Source organism: Pleurodeles waltl, chromosome 8 (assembly GCF_031143425.1).
Source record: "Pleurodeles waltl isolate 20211129_DDA chromosome 8, aPleWal1.hap1.20221129, whole genome shotgun sequence".
Taxonomy (NCBI): Eukaryota; Metazoa; Chordata; class Amphibia; order Caudata; family Salamandridae; genus Pleurodeles; species Pleurodeles waltl.
Window position 1 is genome coordinate 609910107 of NC_090447.1, and position 17979 is coordinate 609928085.

The following is a 17979-nucleotide window of genomic DNA, read 5'->3' on the forward strand; positions in this document are numbered from 1 at the left end:
TGGTACAAATTAAATACCACAACGGAAAACCTTGCTTACCGTGCGATAGTGATGCAACTTTGTCCGCCCAGAATAAGGCACTCTGATACTGTTGCTGATAATGAAAACAAAGAGTTTAATTAATACAAAGGTAATATTCAGGTTCTTGTACTAGTGTCACCAACATGATGTCCTAACCCTTTAATGGATTTAAAATCATAACCCACTGTTTGGCCCTGCGACCCATCTGTCCACCTCCCCAAGCTTATGCAGAACGATGTTCCTGTATCTCCTCTCATCCACTTCTATTACACATATGACAATCAACATTCACCAATCAATAATCATACCCAGTCAAGCTCAGTAACAGCAAATGAAAGTCATTAAAGACATCTAAAGGACCTTCTACCCATATTCAAAATGCATTTACTACTTAGTTATTTATTCATCACGTCCATCATAGAATACAAATAACGGCGGAACACACCTGTTCATAATTTCCAACCAAATTCACACATCATTATGAGTCTTTAGTAAGGCAGTCCTTACAAAAGGGAGGGGCATGCTGCTACTCAGAAACCCACGCATACCAAGTAGAGCACAACTTTACCTAGCATCTCTTCCTCAACAGAACAGCAAACAAACATGTAAAGGCCTTTCATTCTATACAGAGTATTATCATCATGCAAACATCCCACATCAGTACAGGATTAAAACAAATTGCCCAAAGGTTTTTTTTGGTCGATCCATGGATCCTCTGCGGTGCTCAGCGCAACCCCGCGCCTCCCTCGTGTAAATCCATGGATCCAATATCTAATGAAGAAAAACAAAATACATCCACACACACCAAAACCTGTTGCACACAGCCAAAGGCCGAGCAAGGCAGTGGTTGTATTAATGTACGGTAATTATATATTATTTTGTGCTTTAAAGAAAAAAGAAAAAGGGTACCAGGGGCGTTATAATTAGGTTGACATTTTACCCATACAAAACCATAGAAATTCAGCAGTTTTAGTTATACTTGTAGTTTCTTCAGATAACTCATGCCATTGAGTAACTTTAGGCCACGAGTTATAGTTTCTTAACAGAAGCATAGCTCTAACTGCTGAATTTCTATATTTTTGTATGGGTAAAAAAGCAACCTAACTGTAATGTCCCTGAAACCTTTGTTTTTTTATTTCTTCAGAGAATATATATCTTCAACCACTTCCTCCTCTTTGCCTATGCTTCAGCTCACAAACTACACCCCCTCCACTTGGTCCTCAGCCCCATACTTCAGCCCACTCCTTTCTACCCCCAAAGATCCTCTCCCCCTTTTTTCTAAAGGCCACCTTGCAAGCAATTACCCTCTCTTTAAATACACCCTTGGACTCGCACACCACAAGCCTCCCTCAAAGATGCCCTGCTGCCAAGCTCTCGCCTCCCCAACTTAATTTTCTTCCCTACCCTTGCCTCACCTGACTCTACCTTACACATTCACACTCTGCTGTTGCCACTACACTTTCCCTCCTAGCCCCACTCCTTCATTCCCATGTAAACTTCTACTTTCGCCTCACCATAATCATCCTCCATAAACTCCACATATCCTGCCTTATATACATAGCTTTCTTTTTAGACCCCTCCCCCATCAGCTTCCCACTCCTACCCCCTTCCTTAATGCCCACCCAACCCTCACCATACCATAGCTATTCTTTTCTTGCTTCAATTAAATGCCCTTCTCCTTATTCTGCCACCAAATTTCTCCCACTACATTGCTTGTGTTTAGAGCAGGCCTGGCAGTTCAGGCTGGACTGTACCTATTAGAGCAGGAGCAAGTCAAATGTGCAAGAGGATGATCCCTGTCTGAAAAGGCACAGTTGATTAAAAGCAATGGACTAAAATGCAGCGCTAACGAATGCAAGTGTCAGAGACAGTTACACATACTACATCCTTCATCTTTGTGATTTACTCAGTGCAATAGTCAAAGCAAATAGGATAAATACCTTATAGGGTCCTTTCAGGAACATCGGAGGTGCATTCTAGAGAATGCATTGGATAAAAGCAGCTTGTATAAATGCTTTACAGGATTAATGCCCACCAACTGAGGAGCAACCTAAGGCTTGTAATGGGTACAGTCTGAAAGTCCGTCGAATACAATAGTAGCTCCATTCAGGGACAAACCACATTAAGGCTTGATACAAGCAGTCAGGGTAAATGCTCTTTGGAGTCTATCCATAAGCAAACCTGTATTAGCAACATAGTTGGTATTCAGGCACACCAGAGACTAGTACTGTTGTTAGTGGGGCATTGCTGATGTGGAAGAAATATAATTAGAATTAGGTGAACTGAAGGAGAGAAAGAGGGTTAGGGAAGGATATGTGTGGAAGGTACAAGGGACAGGGCTGCAGGCTGTAGTCGCTAAAAGGATCAAACAGATATTATTTTATTGAAGACAACCTTAACCTCTCCACCCTTTAACTGTATACCCTAGGAGGTCATCCCCCTGAGGGACGTTACTGTGCATGCTAGTTGGGAGGACTGCATGGTGATCTGATCATCTGGTTGGGGAATACGGACCTTGCACATCTCTCCAGTGTACAGTGACTTGGACAAGTGGCAGATCAAGGTTCTTCCCAAGTCTCCAGAAAAACTCTTAACTCTTTTGTAGTCAAGTCATTTTCTTCTCTTATATTTCAGCATCCTCAAATAGACACTGTGATGTCCACAAATGCCTAAAGTAAAGTGATAACCCCTAAAGTCCTTCGTGAAGCCCAGCAAGACAATGCTTTTGTGAAAGTCAGAGGTGCTCTTTCTGATGTTAACTTTACTCTCAACACAGAAAGGTTTGACTTTTGCCAGCTGGCTTTGAACTTTTAAGAACTAATTTCCCCAAGAAAGCATAAGCATGTAGAGGACCTCACTGTGGCACAAGCTTTAAAATGTGTACTTGATTGGCATATTTCTGGCATGAATAGTGTCTGTACCAAGTATAGCCAATATTTTCCACCCATCAGCATCTCACTGAAAGACCTTACCAAGAAAACAATCATACGGCTGGTCTTAAAACTATCAGCCAGCTTTTGACGGCATTAAGACATTCACTGCAGAAGGCAACAAAATGGCCTTTTTTGGACTGTCTCAGAAAGAGACACTGTTGTGGATGCCAGTTCCATCAGTCTAAACACCATCCTGACCGTACAGAACTTGGATTCAGAAGCACAAAGTTGAACAATTCCATAAGCCAACAGAAGGCTACTTTTAAATCTATGTCAGAATTATTTAAAGCCTAGCAATGTAGAATGGATAGAAAGAATAGGGTGTTTCAACACTACAGTCTCAAAAATCTAAATTAAGACATTTTGCCATTTTCAAAGTTAACTGGATCATCATAAGGATCAGTTCCTCAGAGGCACTAGAGTGGTTATTCCTAAGGCTCCACAAAAACGAGGGAGGCCACTGATGTGTGGTAGCCAAAAAGAGACTACTGCAGTGGAAGGTACAGTTTCTTGCCCTGGATGAGATGGTTGAGAAAATGCTTGGTAATTATCAGAGTACAAGTGAAAACAGTAGTCTTGAACCACCCACAAATGTCTCCTTTACCACACAGTCAATGGAAGGAAGCAACAATTGACTTCTTTAGCCCCACTCCCACAGGACAGTATGCAATAGTTGACCCAACTTTTGCTTGCCTAATGTGGACCTTTGTGAATTCTCACTGGCTGAAGAGGCACAGCAGACCTCTTACTGAAAGGGGATTCAATACGTAATTTTCCATCTGTTAGTTTCACCTCTCAACCTTCTTACAATCAAGTCTCCCCACTCCCACTGTAGTCCAATCCTGAACCACGCCGTCCTCGCCTACAAGAATTATCATGACAATGAGCTGAACATTCAGAGTTGTTATTTATGCAAGGGGAAGATTTAGTAGTGTCACTCCTTAATGTGTGCCTTGACATGCTAGTCTTAACCCCTATTCCAGGAACACACAATCCAGAACGAAGGAGGTGGGGATCAAGAGACACCTGCTGAATTCTGAGAAGAGCAAAAACAGCATGTTCCAGTTCCACTATAGCAGGAGTTACATTAAATCCCTGTATTCTGTAGTTTGAAGTTTGTACACAGTTGAGAACAAAGTATTCATGCATATTATTGTGTGCCCATTTTACTGGCACAATAGCCGATGGAAGGTGCTGTGCTGTCTCGGGAAGTTCTTTGCTGTGAATGTTGTCCTTTAACATTTTAGGATATTGCTCTGCATCAAGGAGTTGGATAAATGGGTGTAGTAGTTTTCGATAGAAGACAAGGAGCAAATGCATCCCTCTCAGCCTGTTCGTTTACCAAAGAGGGTGAAGTCTGATATTTAAAAGGGTGATCCTACTAAAGGGGGGATAATTTTAGGAGGCTAAGGCAAGTTTGTGAAGAGGGTGAACCTATAAAATCCACTGAGCACAGTAGTCCACTCATACAAATTTGCGGTTTCGGCCATGTTTGGAGGTACTTACACACTAAAAATGACCTTTAAACCCACAATTATAGACCACCTTGCTCAAAGTGAATGAGCTGGTGTTGCATAGCTATTCTAGCCATGTTCTAGACACATTATTTTAGCAAACTAGGCCTGCCGTTGGGCACTTTAGCCCAGTTACATTTTAGTCAGCACTGCTTTGTTTTTCTAGCATTCGCCACATTTGCTGTGTTTTATTTTCTCTATCTGGTTGGTCTTTCACTTAGGAAAGCATTACTCTCTTAGCATAGCATCCATTTCACTTTGTGCTTTCCTCAAGGCTGCAGTCAGATAGGGTTTCCGGCAAAAGTGGTACACTGTGTCTCTGACATTCACAGAAATATACATATCCTTACATGGAGACCTTTTCTTAGAACATCAACTGTTTTATTATAAAAACACTTCTCTGTCCCATACACGTTAGAGGGAGATTCCAGGCAGATGACCACAACTGCATGCTGACCGCTGAGGGTCTTCGCAACAGCTGCTTGCTGGACTGCTGAATCCCTGGCCTATATGGGGACATGGTCTTTTTAGACAACAGGCTTCCTTGCTCAGGTCTGGGGGGGATGATGTCTTCCCAGGGGGGGGGAAACCTGAAGGGCGAATTAGGTCTTATCACGCTGTGCTCTAAAATAGCTTAGGTAGGAAACAAATATATTATTCCTAGTGACAGTATGGAGGGACTGATTTCGTGTTTCACTCTCCTGGTCACAATTTTGCTTCTAGTGTGTTTTATCATTTTAATTATTGCAATACTTGCCATTTTATCTAAGATGCAGTTACTTCAATAAACCTTATTGAACTATACTCTGCGTCTGTTTGTCTTTGCCTGCGTGAGACTAATATAACTGAGAGAAAGGGATGAGATTTGATCGAAAACGATTCCCCTGAGGAGTCCTCTCCGTCATGCCATTAAACTAAATCATAACGTATTTGTGAAGGGTTACCTAAACTATTGATACAAATAGAAAGGAAGGGGTGGAAATGGGTGCCCTCGTGGTGTACCAACTTAAGACAGGTTTAGAGTGAGGTTAGCTATCACTAGTGGTAAATAAAGGTAAAGGAGACTTGACGTGAAGGATGGTGAGGCATGCTAAAGCAAGTGAAAGAAAGCAAGCATTTACAATGCAATAAGTCTCGCATTTGCATGAGTTACAGCTTTTGGCATTGTAAATTCACAGCTGTACTTTTCTTGCCACATACTTTGTGGCAACCCTGCCTCATAATTTCGTCTTTTACTGCCACATTATTCCAGTGACCCCGCATATAAGGAAAGCACTTCCATATACCTTCTTCCTCTAGTTGCAGCAAAAAAATAAAATGTTGCCATTTAGATTCCTAATTTAAATGTGCCATGCTATTTCCAATAGAATACCGCTTTCACCACTCCACCATCAGAGTTGGTGGCTGGCTAACACAATTCCCCCAAAAGAGACACAGGGCAGCCACAGAGGAGAAATAAACTATACGGGTCATATCAATAATGTTCAAACAGTCATAGTGTAAAATGGATGTTAAGTTGGCCTGAATCATGGTCATAATTGTAATAAGGAGATATTATCAAAACATAAACAATTATCATGTAAACCTTTATCAGAAGTAAACTTTTGGCATTACACTGTACTGCTCAAAACAGCCCCAAGAGGGCCCCATAGCAAAAATATAATTTGTCAAAAACAAACATGGTCATGCAACCATATTGGTATCCCCCAGAGGAGATAACTTCATGAAAAAACAGGAGAAAGTAATGCAGGGTACCTATATACTTATCCCCTAGTGGGAGTTTGTAGGGCTAGCAGGAATACTGCAATAATATTACAAACAAGACCTTTAAAATAAAACTTTTCCCAGCTGTAAAACTAAAGCTATAGCCACGAGAAAGCTTATAAGACGCTGAACAGTGGGAGGGGTTATTATTTTGGGGTCCCCCTTAACCTAGTAAGAGGACCCAGAGATGAAGTAGACAGAAAGAGCGTTTTGAAGGGGGTCCCATTGTCCTAGGACCACCACATGTTTTGTAAAAGCAATGCCCTGCTGTAAAACAAAACGTTCCAGCCATGAGAGTGCTCAAAAAGACACTGACTAGTAGGAGGGGTTATTATTTTGAGGTCCCCACTAACCTATTGTGTGGACCCAGAGATGACAGACAGAAAGTGGGTGTCGTGCTGAACGGTTTGGTGGTGGTCCCATTGTCCTAGGACCACCACAGGCTGAGTTTTGAGCAAACATTTTTTATAAAAATAATGCCCTGCAAAGTATTATGGGGCGAGTTTCCAGAGTGTAGCGAATATTGCAGTATTGGCTCTCCTGCTGTGTCAGGAGAGACACTTTCGCTTTGAGAATTTCTGTTTTACGTAAAGCATTTACAAATTGCAAGTGTTTTAAGGGGAGAGCTACAAGAAATTACTCTTGTTAGGTAACTGAACAATGTGACCAGCGCTCTAATACCGCCGATCGAGTTCACACTGTTGTGCCTACTCGTGCTGTAAGCGCCATGGCCTCCATGCAGCACGAAGGGATGAGACAAAAAAAATAAAGTATAGTTTGTCCACACTGAAGTATATCGACAATCGTGCAATAATCCATGTAACAGGGCAGTCTACAAGGAGTGACAAAAACAGCCTCAAGACGGGGCAAACGTAGAGCATTTACCAATGACATCAAGTGATTTTTGAAAGGCAAGCCCAGGAACAAATTAAAGTGATGGGCGTGGTTGAAAGTCCACAGTATTTACAACAGGTTAAAGCCCTTGCGTGCTCGACCTAAAAATAGGTGACGTGAGGAACTCATTGGACGGAATAACAGTGGAAACAGAATGAAGGAGGGAGAAGGCACCTGTGAGAAATAAGCCAGAAAGAGGATGTATTGTGAATTAAAGAAGACTGGGCAAAGGAGGAGAGACTAATGACTGCACTGTTAGGGCAGAAGCAAGAAAATAAAGAGCTGGGATAAAGCAAAGAGATAGCAGCTTAGAAGGAATAAAAGAATAGCTGAGGTCAAAGAGTAAACTGAAGCAGGGAGTGTGCAACAGCTCTTCAGGATGAAACGTACATGCATGGGGGAGAACATGAGGGGAGATATAGTGAATTGGGAGAGAGGCAGTGAGGTCACAATACTTGATTCCAGTAGAGCCTTCATACACTCTTCCCTCTCTACTTGGTACAGAAGTTAAGCAGGACAGTTAATTCAATTTCAATTCTTTGTCTGGTGGTGAGCTTCGCCCCTTGAAGCATTTGACTGGACACTGGTCACAGCTATAAACATATGTGAATAATTGAGGCATGGAGGTTAGGGAACGAGAGCTGCTGCATAGTATCATAGTCAGGTTTCTCGAGTTTTGTTGTCACTGTTGAAGATGACCATTACAGTAACGTCTTCTAAAAGTAGAGCTTCATAAAACAGATTTAACTCCTTAATAAATTGGTGTTAGTATCACATGGGTACATTTCTATACATTTTATAAGCGTTAACGCTTGTATTTGCTTAATGCGTACATTGTACGCTTTCTATTCTGTGTAATTCTGCTGGAGTGCCTTTTAAGAAGTATGCTAGTTCTAGAAGTCTTCTCATCATGACTATTGGAGACATTCTCAATAGCTATGTTCAAACAGCCAGTCGTGGGTTGTTGCCTCTACATTAAATGCAGGATCAACAATCCTCTTGTCCTCTTCTTATTCTACGGAGAAGTCTGCAACCAAAAACCAACTTAACACAGATGTAAAAATCCATCAACTACCTAACCAACAATCCTGAGAGCATGACCATCCTACGCACGGCTGAAACCCTGCAGCAAACCTCTATACAAAAAGCCACTATATGTGATAAAGCATACTTTCCTGTTACTTTTCATGTATTTAAATGATGCAGGCTCAACTAGTATCAGCAGCCCTTCACTTACACGAATAAGCAAATACATATATGGGAAAGCACCATAAACGCTTGTAGACCCAATATGTTTTAAATTAAAATTTACCAAGCAATTACCCAACTTTTACCATGGTGAAGAAAAAGTTCAAAGTTTTACTCTGTAGAGGTGTCCTTAAGTCATAGTCAAATCAAGTTCTGGACAATGTGTCAAAACTTTCCTTCCACCAGAAAGGGTTGATTCGCAGTAAGGAGGTGGAGATAAAAAAAATAAATTGTATGCAACAAAAATTCTGTTGTAATCTCATGCACATAAAAAGTCTAAGGAAACAATAGACAAACTAGATTAAAAAGACATAATCAAATACCCGAGTCATTCAGAATAAATAACAAAATACTGAGCACAAAAATGTGTGTTCAGAAACAGCCTATATATCGCACACATCGAGCAAGTCTGATAATACATTAAAATAAGCCAATAGTGCTTCTGTGCCCACTTCGTTAAAGTGAGCCTGCAATAAAGAGAGCTCATAAAAGTAAATAAAGCAAATGTGCAAAATGATTTGAAAAGAGCTAAATATATAGTGAGCAGAGTGCAATGCAAGCCAGCTGAGAATGTCAGATTTAAAAAAAAAAACTCCTCTCTGAAACTGACAATAACCCAAAGCCACTTATATTATTTTGCACAATGTGCATTATTACAGAACAAAATTGTGACTTTTTTTTAAACATTCTATAAACATGGATTTAGGAAACAAGATGTTACACCAAACAAAATATGTTCTGCTTTCCGTCTGAACACATGTATCGTTAAAATACAAACATTATGACATTCTGCGAAAGCATTCATTATTCGTGTCATCTTTACACTTAAAAATACATTGCATACATTCATGTTTTTGCACTTCGTTCTTCCTGCACTTGTCTGTTGAAAGAAGCTTCACGTAATAGGCAATGAAAACATTCAATTCTGCCAAAAGACTCCATTCTTTGCCATTTAAATGTTGCATATTGTTATCTAAGGGAAAAACAGACCAGCCACAACCAGCAGATAATAATTAATTCATGGCATTTCTGCTTTGCAGATAGAGAAACGTGTGCATATTTTGGGCACTGTTTAAAGCCCTAAAGTTGGAAAAACACAAAAATAATGTAAAGTACATTTAAAATGTGTTTATTAGCTTTCTTAAAAGTACAATTTCAAAATATTCTTTGGATAAGGCCATTTGTCGTGCTCAGAGTGTCTTTAAGGCAGAGCCAATTCTAACCAATGTTTCAGGCACTGTGTGCTGTAAAATTAATAATTTTCATCTATGTTTACAGACTCCAAATTCCCCTTTCAAGAGGCGCTTTTAAGCCATATCAGTTATAAATAGTGCTGCTAACAGAGTCTACTTTAAAGTGGACAACTTTGCTTAGACCTTACATCTTGTCTGTCTCCCAAACATCTGTGACATGCTCATGGTTTTAGCACATTACACAGCTAATACCCTCATTTTGGTCTTTAAAAGTTGACAGGTATATAGGTGGAAGCCTGCTGTTTTTTACGAAGGTGAATATAATTGAGAAGAGACTGACACCCTTCATATGAGGGCGAGTCATTGAGTATGCAAATACAAATCTCTCTCTTTAGCAAGCATACCACTACAAACAAGCGCTGCCAAAGCCAACATGTCTTGCCCATTCATATTGGCTTTGCCATTGTGTTTTAGCCATGTTGTACACCAGCCAGCGTAGTTGAAAGTTAGTGGGATAGAGTGGAGTGGTGAAGAGTGGAGCGTCATGGAGTGGCACAGAGCAGACTAAAGGGGCGTAGAGCAGAGTGCTATAAAGTGGAGTAAAGTGGACTAGAGTGTCGTAGAGGGGAGCGTCAAAGAGTGAAATGGCAGAGTCAAGTGGCAAAGAGTGGAGTGCCAGAGTGGAACAGCCAGTAGTGTTGTAAAGTGGAGTACATGGAGTGGTAGCACACCATTATAGACAACATATTTTCAATTTAAAAGACCATTACAGTTGTGCATCCCGTTTTAGTGATAAAAGTATAAAACACAAACGATAATGAATGGAAATGGCATTATCTAGTGTATTCCAATGAATCAATCTTTATTTTATCACTTGCAAAGCAGATCATAAAAGAGACGAGGTGTACATAATAGTTAAAAACATTCGAGAAGAAAATAAAAATACACATTCAAAGGGATTAGTGATAAAAATTAAAATGGCTATCAAGGCTAAACGTGAGTATTAAAACATCACAAAATTGTGCAGACAAAGTGCATTTTTCAAAAAGGAGCCTTCTGCTAAACATCAGAACAATGTAACTTATTAAATCTGAATTTCCTAAATACAGGTAATAAATAACGTTTGGTGATGGGAAGACAAAATGTAACAAAGTCTGAGGTGACATCTCATAGCAAGGGCATGTGCAAATACCAAAAGGATAAAACTGGCTTTGGGGAAAATAAAGTAGCCACCTGATTGAGCCAACCTGAACCAGGAAAACGACATACGTTCCCAGGTTCCCCGTACCAAATTCAGATACAGTGTCCCAACCAGCATGGCTTGTATGAGACAATAATCCGCAACAGTGGGCTTCAATAATTCTCTGCTCTCTCTCGCTCTCTCTAGTTCCTTCTACTGGAGAGAAAACACTCCCTAATCCACCCTCTGTCCTTTTAACAAATATCTGAGGGTTTCTCATAGATAGACGGACCACCTAAAGCCAGAGTTGTCTCCATGATGTATTTAAGCCAGTGTATGCTATTCCCATGGTCGCAGGAAAGGCAGTCCTAAATAATTTCCCTATTCATATCAGCTTCCTTCTGTTACCACATTGAACACCACAACATCAAGATAACAAGATCAATCAGGTCGTCAATATACTCTAAACCAAACTCCTGGTGAATAACAAAATAAAATGTTGATAAAGGGACCCCAAAAAGACAGTGACTCACCCTATTTTCTTCCTATTGGACGCTACTCACATCCCTATATACATAAACAGCACAAAAGAAGAGATCAATACCTTTAAGCTATTAGCAGTCCTGGATAGCAGCACTGTGTTGCCTACATATAAAGGAGCAGGGACAGACATGTATTAACCAGCAGGACGTCAGCCCCAGAATTCAGTAAAGTAGTTTCCAGACAATTTATATTTTAAAAAAAGAACAAATTTGTTGCCATCACACAACCCTGGCGAACCCCACATTTAACCGAACAAGTGGCAGAACACTCACCTCCATCCCCTTACCGTGTGGAGGAAAACATGTCTGTGTGCTGGGGAACCACAAAAAAGTAACAGACTTCCTCAAAACCCTGGAACTTAAAATGTCCCAGAGCTTGGATCTATTGACACAATCACATGGGGAGGAAAGATCCATGAATGTTAAATGGATAGGACTGGATTTAGCAAACTTACACTTGAATACCAAGTGATGCAAGATTAGACCCTGTTCTATATTTCCAAGACCTTTTCTAGGCCATAAAGGACCTGTGAAAGAATATTCTTTTCCACAGACCAGAGTAGCAGCCTATCCAATATTATTCTGTCAATAATTTTGGCAGCAAAGTCCAAAAGAGAAATTGGATGACAGCACTTTGGGTCTTGCGCATTCCCCTTTCTGAAAACTGGGACGATAAGGGAGGAGTGTCAAGTGGCTGGGATCCCTACCTTACAGGCAGAATTAAATGACACTAGTAAGCAGGGGCCCGCCACCCAGGGTATTCTGTGTTACTATACATAGGAATCCTCTCAGGCCAGGTGCTTACTTGGGAGGGCAATTAATAATGGTGTTGAATACCTTCTCAAAGGAAAATTAGATATTCAAAGGCAACACACAATAGTCAAGACTTCCTTCTCGAGTGGAGTCACTGGAATGGTAAAATTCCACCCAAATAGAATACCATTCCCCAGGTCCTATGTGAGTGGTGACTTTATTGGGAACGGAATCTGAGGAGAGGCCGGCTCCTACAACTTTCCAGAAGGCCTGCAGATCTTGGCTTGACAGGCATTCACCAGGACTTCCCATTTCCAAGATAATTAACTTTCCATTAGGATCTACATCCTCTGCTAAACAGATTGGCCCCCCACAACCATCAATAATTTTTCTCAAAATCTTTGTCATATTGATAGAATGCCAAACTAATTTACGCCCTGCATCCTTTGTGGGGTTGGCAGCTTATCAAGAATTTTTACCTGCATCCCTACAACAAGAATATTTATTGAAAGCGTGATAGGGTTATGACTGCTATATACATTGGCATGACATGCTCATGGAAACAAAAGATTGCACATTTCTGGAGATATAGGCCTCATTAACACACTGGCAATAACTGCCGCCAACATATCGTCGCCGTGGCAACCAGCCACCCACCCGCCTTATGACCCTCGACAGAATTTCACCAGAAGGCTGCCGGAATACCACTGACAGTCATGGCGGCGGACGGCAGTAAGGTGGCGCTGATGTCAGCAGCAGTGCCACACCAGCAAAACACTGCCTACGGTACATTGAGCAATGATACGGCCTGGTGGTGTTTAGCTGCCGGATGCTCCTGTTGACAGCAGCGCTGCGTCCTTTCTCCAGCCGGAGGACCCCCTGCATGCACGTAAGTCGGGTGCTCCAACAGGAGAGGGGGGTGAGGGGTGTTGTGTGCATGTGTTGTGTGTGTGGGGGGGGTGTCTGTTTATGACTGCGTGCATGCAGGTGTGAGTCGCGTTGAATGAGTGCGTGAATGCTTGAATGTGAGTGTATGTTGTGTGTTGTGAATGCATGTGTGCGGCAGAGTATGTTGGTGTGTGTTGCGGTGTGTGGGTATGTATGTGTGCATGCGTGGGTGGGTGTGGGTATGGGTGTGTGTGTGTATGTGTGTGCGCATGTGAAAATGTGCAGGGCGGCAGGAGAGGGAGGGTGTGGGAGGACTCTGGGGAGGTGGAGGGGGGCAGGAGAGACCCCTATCAGTGCCAGGGAAGGGATTCCCTTGCACTGATAGTGCCTACCAACATGGTTTTCGTGGCAGTATGCTTGCCATGAAAACCATGGTAGTAGGCGGGGTCATAATCCCGAAGGTGCGATTGTGACGGCCGCCTGGCTGGAGACCGAAGTCTCCAGCCCAGCGGGCGTTACCACCCTGGTGGACGGAGTGGTGTATTGGCGGTTTGGCTGGAGCCAAACTGCCAATGTCATAATTTGGGAAAAGGTACCACCAGCCTGTTGGCAGTACCTTTCATCAAATTACCGCCGACTGCCAGGGTCGTAATGAGGGCCACAGTCAATTGTGGAACCGGAATCCCTACCAGTATATGTTGGAACTTGGCTTGATAAGGGAGGGTTGTTAGAAATGGGGTCTCTAGTTGGCAGTCAGTTTGCACTCTGTCCAAGCAGGGACCCTCACTCTAATCAGGGGAATGGAGATACACACTTAGATAACCCCTACTAACCCCCTTGGTAGCTTGGCACAAGCAGTTAGGCTTATCTCAGAATCAATGTGTAAAGTGTTTGTACCAACACACACAAAGTAATACAGTGAAAACACTACAAAATGGACACCACACCAGTTTAGAAAAATAGGTAATATGTATCTAAATCAAACAAGATAAAAACAAAAAAAATCTAACATACACAAGTTGTTAGAAATTGGGTCTTTGGTTGACAGTCAGGTTATCTCCTGTTCAAGCAAGGACCCTCACTCTAGTCTGGGTAAAAGAGAATCACCCTTAGCTAACCCCTGCTTACCCCCTTGGTAGCTTGGCAGAGCAGTAGGCTTAACTTCAGAGTGCTAGGTGTAAAGTATTTGTACCAACACACACAGTAACTTAATGAAAACACTACAAAATTACAACACCAGTTTAGAAAAATAGGAAATCTTTATCTAAACAAAACAAGACCAAAACGACAAAAATCCACAATACACAAGTTTAGGTATCAATTAAAAATCAAAAAGAGTCTTTAAGTAGTTTTAAACACACACTAACGCTGTCAGCGTGAAAAAGTACCTTGGGCGCGTCAAAAATAACCCGCACGGGCGAGTGCACGTCAAAAAGGGCTTGTGATATGTTGATTCCACTCACGAGCGTGACCGTGCGTCGTTTCTCCTTTCACCGGGTGGGGGCGCATTGTTCCTTCTGTCCGCAGGAGACCGATGCATCGATCCGTTCAGCACTCTCGGGTCCGGGCAGGCCTTGCATTGTTTTTCCACACTGCGGTACTTGAGTTGGAAATCCAGCCGCACGATGATCCGACAACCCTGCAGAGCGGGTTGGGATCTCCCAACCTCCGGCAGCGATGCTGTGTGTTGTTTCTGAATAACCACTCCTCCCCTCCCTCCCAGCACAGATGGCTCATCAGGATATGCAGGCTACATCCCAGCTCCCTTTGTGTCACTGTCTAGTGTGAGGTGCAACCAGCCCAACTGGCAAACTGACCCAGACAGGGAATCCACAAACAGGCAGAGTTACAGAAATGGTTTAAGCAAGAAAATACTCACTTTCTAAAAGGTGCATTTTCAAACACACAATCTTAAAATCAACTTTATTAAAAGATGTATTTTTAAATTTTGAGCTCAGAGACCCGAAACTCGACATGTCCATCCGCATTCAAAGGGAATCTACACTTTAATCAGATTTAAAGGTAGCCCCCATGTTAACCTATGAGAGGGACAGGCCTTGCAACAGTGAAAAACGAATTTAGCAATATTTCACTGTAAGGATATTTAAAATACATTACTATATGTCCTACCTTAACCAAACACTGCACCCTGCCCTTGGGGCTACCTAGGGCCTACCTTAGGGATGTCTGACATGTAAGAAAAGGGAAGGTTTACGCCTGGCAAGTGGGTACACTTGCCAAGTCGAATTTACAGTTAAAACTGCACACACAGACACTGCAATGGCAGGTCTGAGACATGATTACAGAGCTACTTATGAGGGTGGCACAACCAGTGCTGCAGGCCCACTAGTAGCATTTGATTTACAGGCCCTGGGCACCTATAGTGGACTGTACTAGGGACTTACTAATAAATCAAATATGCCAATCATGGATAAGCCAATTACATACACATTTTGTAAAAGAGCACTTGCACTTTATCACTGGTTAGCAGTGGTAAGGTGCCCAGAGTACCAAAAACAGAGTCGAGCACACAGTCAAAACATGGGAAGATGGGGCAAAAAAGACAGGGGAAACCACACCAAGGATGCCAGGTCTAACAGGGTTGGTAAAACCACTATCCATATCATGCAATACCAAACAAGTAAGTAAAAGTCACCACAAGGATCCATCTCTCTCTCTCTCCGGTCTATAAACAGGTGAGTAGGGGGAGAAAACCGAAGATGACAATATAGAAGCAACCCCCAACTTTACATTAAAATCACTAGCCAAGATCAGATTTAAAAGGTATACCCAAGCATGAATTCATATTTACCACTGTATCCACAAAAACAAAAAGCAGGTAAACAAAATTCTGATTACGTCTAATTGAAAAATCATTATTATAAAAATTCACTAAAACCAGACCAGAGTTTGTACCCCATATCAGATCAAAACTCTGCAAGTTTTCACCCCTGGAATGCAGCTTCACAATGTTACATCCAATGTTAACCTTAAACCAAGTGGCCAAGACCTCACTTGGCCCGACCAAAAGGCAAATGACAGGCATGAAGATATAACATGAATACCCATTGAAAAAGACATTGCACGGTGCCCAAGTCTCCATGAGTATGAAATCAAAGTTGTTAACAATTGCACATCAATTATCAAAGGGCATCTTTGGGACTAAACCAGCAACAATTCAGCACAATAGTTTCAAGTTCACATTAAGCTGGGGATGGCTTCACCCCTTGGGGTAAATTATGTATCGCCAGGGCAGGCAATTTAGGTCCACAGTGAGGGACCTGCCCACCTATTGGATAGGAGGAATCGGCAGGAAAATAGATTACTGCCTCTGTACTACACTGCCCACTCAACAAACCCAGGTTACCTAAATGATACGGAAGGGAGAAGGAACTTATACTACGGGCCCAAACTGTCAGTCACAGGGGAAACTGCAGGCCTCGGAACATATGAACAATCCTGCCCCGTGGTGCTGCAGTGTCATGATGCACTAAGCCAGATAAGATCATTAATTTATTTTTGGACAGAAATTGATCCGCATGGTGCAAAGGCTGGTATGAAGTGTTCCTAGCAGCGTGACCAAATCCAAATGTTTTTAAAAGGATCCCAGAGGAAGTATAGTGATTTGCATTCAAATATTTGTTTGCATCAGACTTCAGAATTACAAAGAATTATACGTAATTTTTACTTTCCCAATTCTGCTATACTGGGAAATATTTGCACAGATCATTAACAGACATTTAAATTCCATTGTATGCGGAAAAAAAATAATAATAATAATAATAATAATTTCCTACCCCAGTATAGAGCAAGATTTTTACATAAATCCTCTCACTCTGAAGTCAGAGAAAGAAAAGTAAACACTAAGCTTCCCTGGAAGACTGATCCTGACATTTGAACTCTGTCTTTGAATGCACAGCAAATGTAACAAGAACAAAACGTAAATGCTGGTTTAAAGAAAGCGAGCACTTGTGGAAGAATACAGTAAACAGACTGTGCCTCATGGGAGGAACAAAGACATGCTGACCTGCCTAAAGCAAATAAAGTCAGCAAATAGAAAGCAAACGAATGTGAGTTACAAACCACAAAGCCAGTAGTAAGCAATGGGAATAATGCTTGTTCACTGTAGCTTTCAGAATGTCTCAAAGAAGTCTTTTCATAACCAGACACCTGTGTTGTTTAGTAGGCTGCGATCACAAAATGAGCAATTGTTGAGCCTAGCGTTCACTCGGCTGCCAATTACCATGTCCCACGACTAACAATAATCCCCAGCCATACCTAGTAGCATATCAAACCCCACCCTTGCATAATATCAATACGACATCCATCGTAAGGTAATGGTATGCAATGTTGGGATATTGATATTTCTTTAGTATTGCAAAGTGGTGAATAATAAAATCGAGGACAGCAATGATGCTAGAAGTCTGTGCTGACAAGTAGTGGGTAATACCACTGCAAGATTTACTACCATTGCATGCAACTCTGCTGTGCTCCCTTCACCTGGTCTATGTACATTCGGACGCGCCTCCTCAGCCTCTGCAAGTCCATGCTGAGTTGCTCTACTGTCCGTATGGGAAGGACAGAGAGGAGATGACACCTCCAACAAACCGGTTTCCCGACCCTGCTATAGGGTTGCGAAGGGAAACGAACAGACGGGCTTGCTTAGAACACCGTGGAGGAAAGAGCGGCCCCATCGCGGCCATCTTGAAAAGGAGCGTCTGCTAAAAGGATGACCCATTTGGCTGCAAAGTAAGGGAAGAAGCACATTTATATTTAAATTTGTAGTACAAAAAAGATCACAGTCTCTTGTTTTTAAAACTACGACTCGTTTATGTTTCTATAAAGACATACCGTTTGTTATTAAAACAAAATATGTTATTCCCGTAGCGTTCTTAATACTTATATCAAAGCTCTAATATTTTAAAGGGAGTTTTGAAAACAAAAAGTTAAATGTAATCATAAAGTTCTCAACCTAAGCGGCTGTCTATTTAACCATTCTAGTGACACCAAACACGCTCCGACCTTGCTGCACTGAACCAGTCTAAAGAC

At 41.8% G+C, this 17979-nt stretch overlaps 1 protein-coding gene across 1 annotated transcript in view; it reads right to left on the reverse strand.

Annotated features, from left to right (window-relative positions):
* CDC16 (cell division cycle 16) overlaps positions 1-17614 on the reverse strand; it is a 146494-nt gene extending 128880 nt beyond the window's left edge. The window contains exons 1-2 of the mRNA XM_069204699.1: positions 17431-17614; positions 40-94 (exon numbers count right to left, since the gene is read on the reverse strand). Of these exons, the coding sequence (XP_069060800.1) occupies positions 40-94; positions 17431-17478 (103 nt within the window). The 5' untranslated portion in view covers positions 17479-17614. The remainder of the gene's footprint in view (positions 1-39; positions 95-17430) is intronic.
* Between the last annotated feature and the right edge of the window lie 365 nt (positions 17615-17979).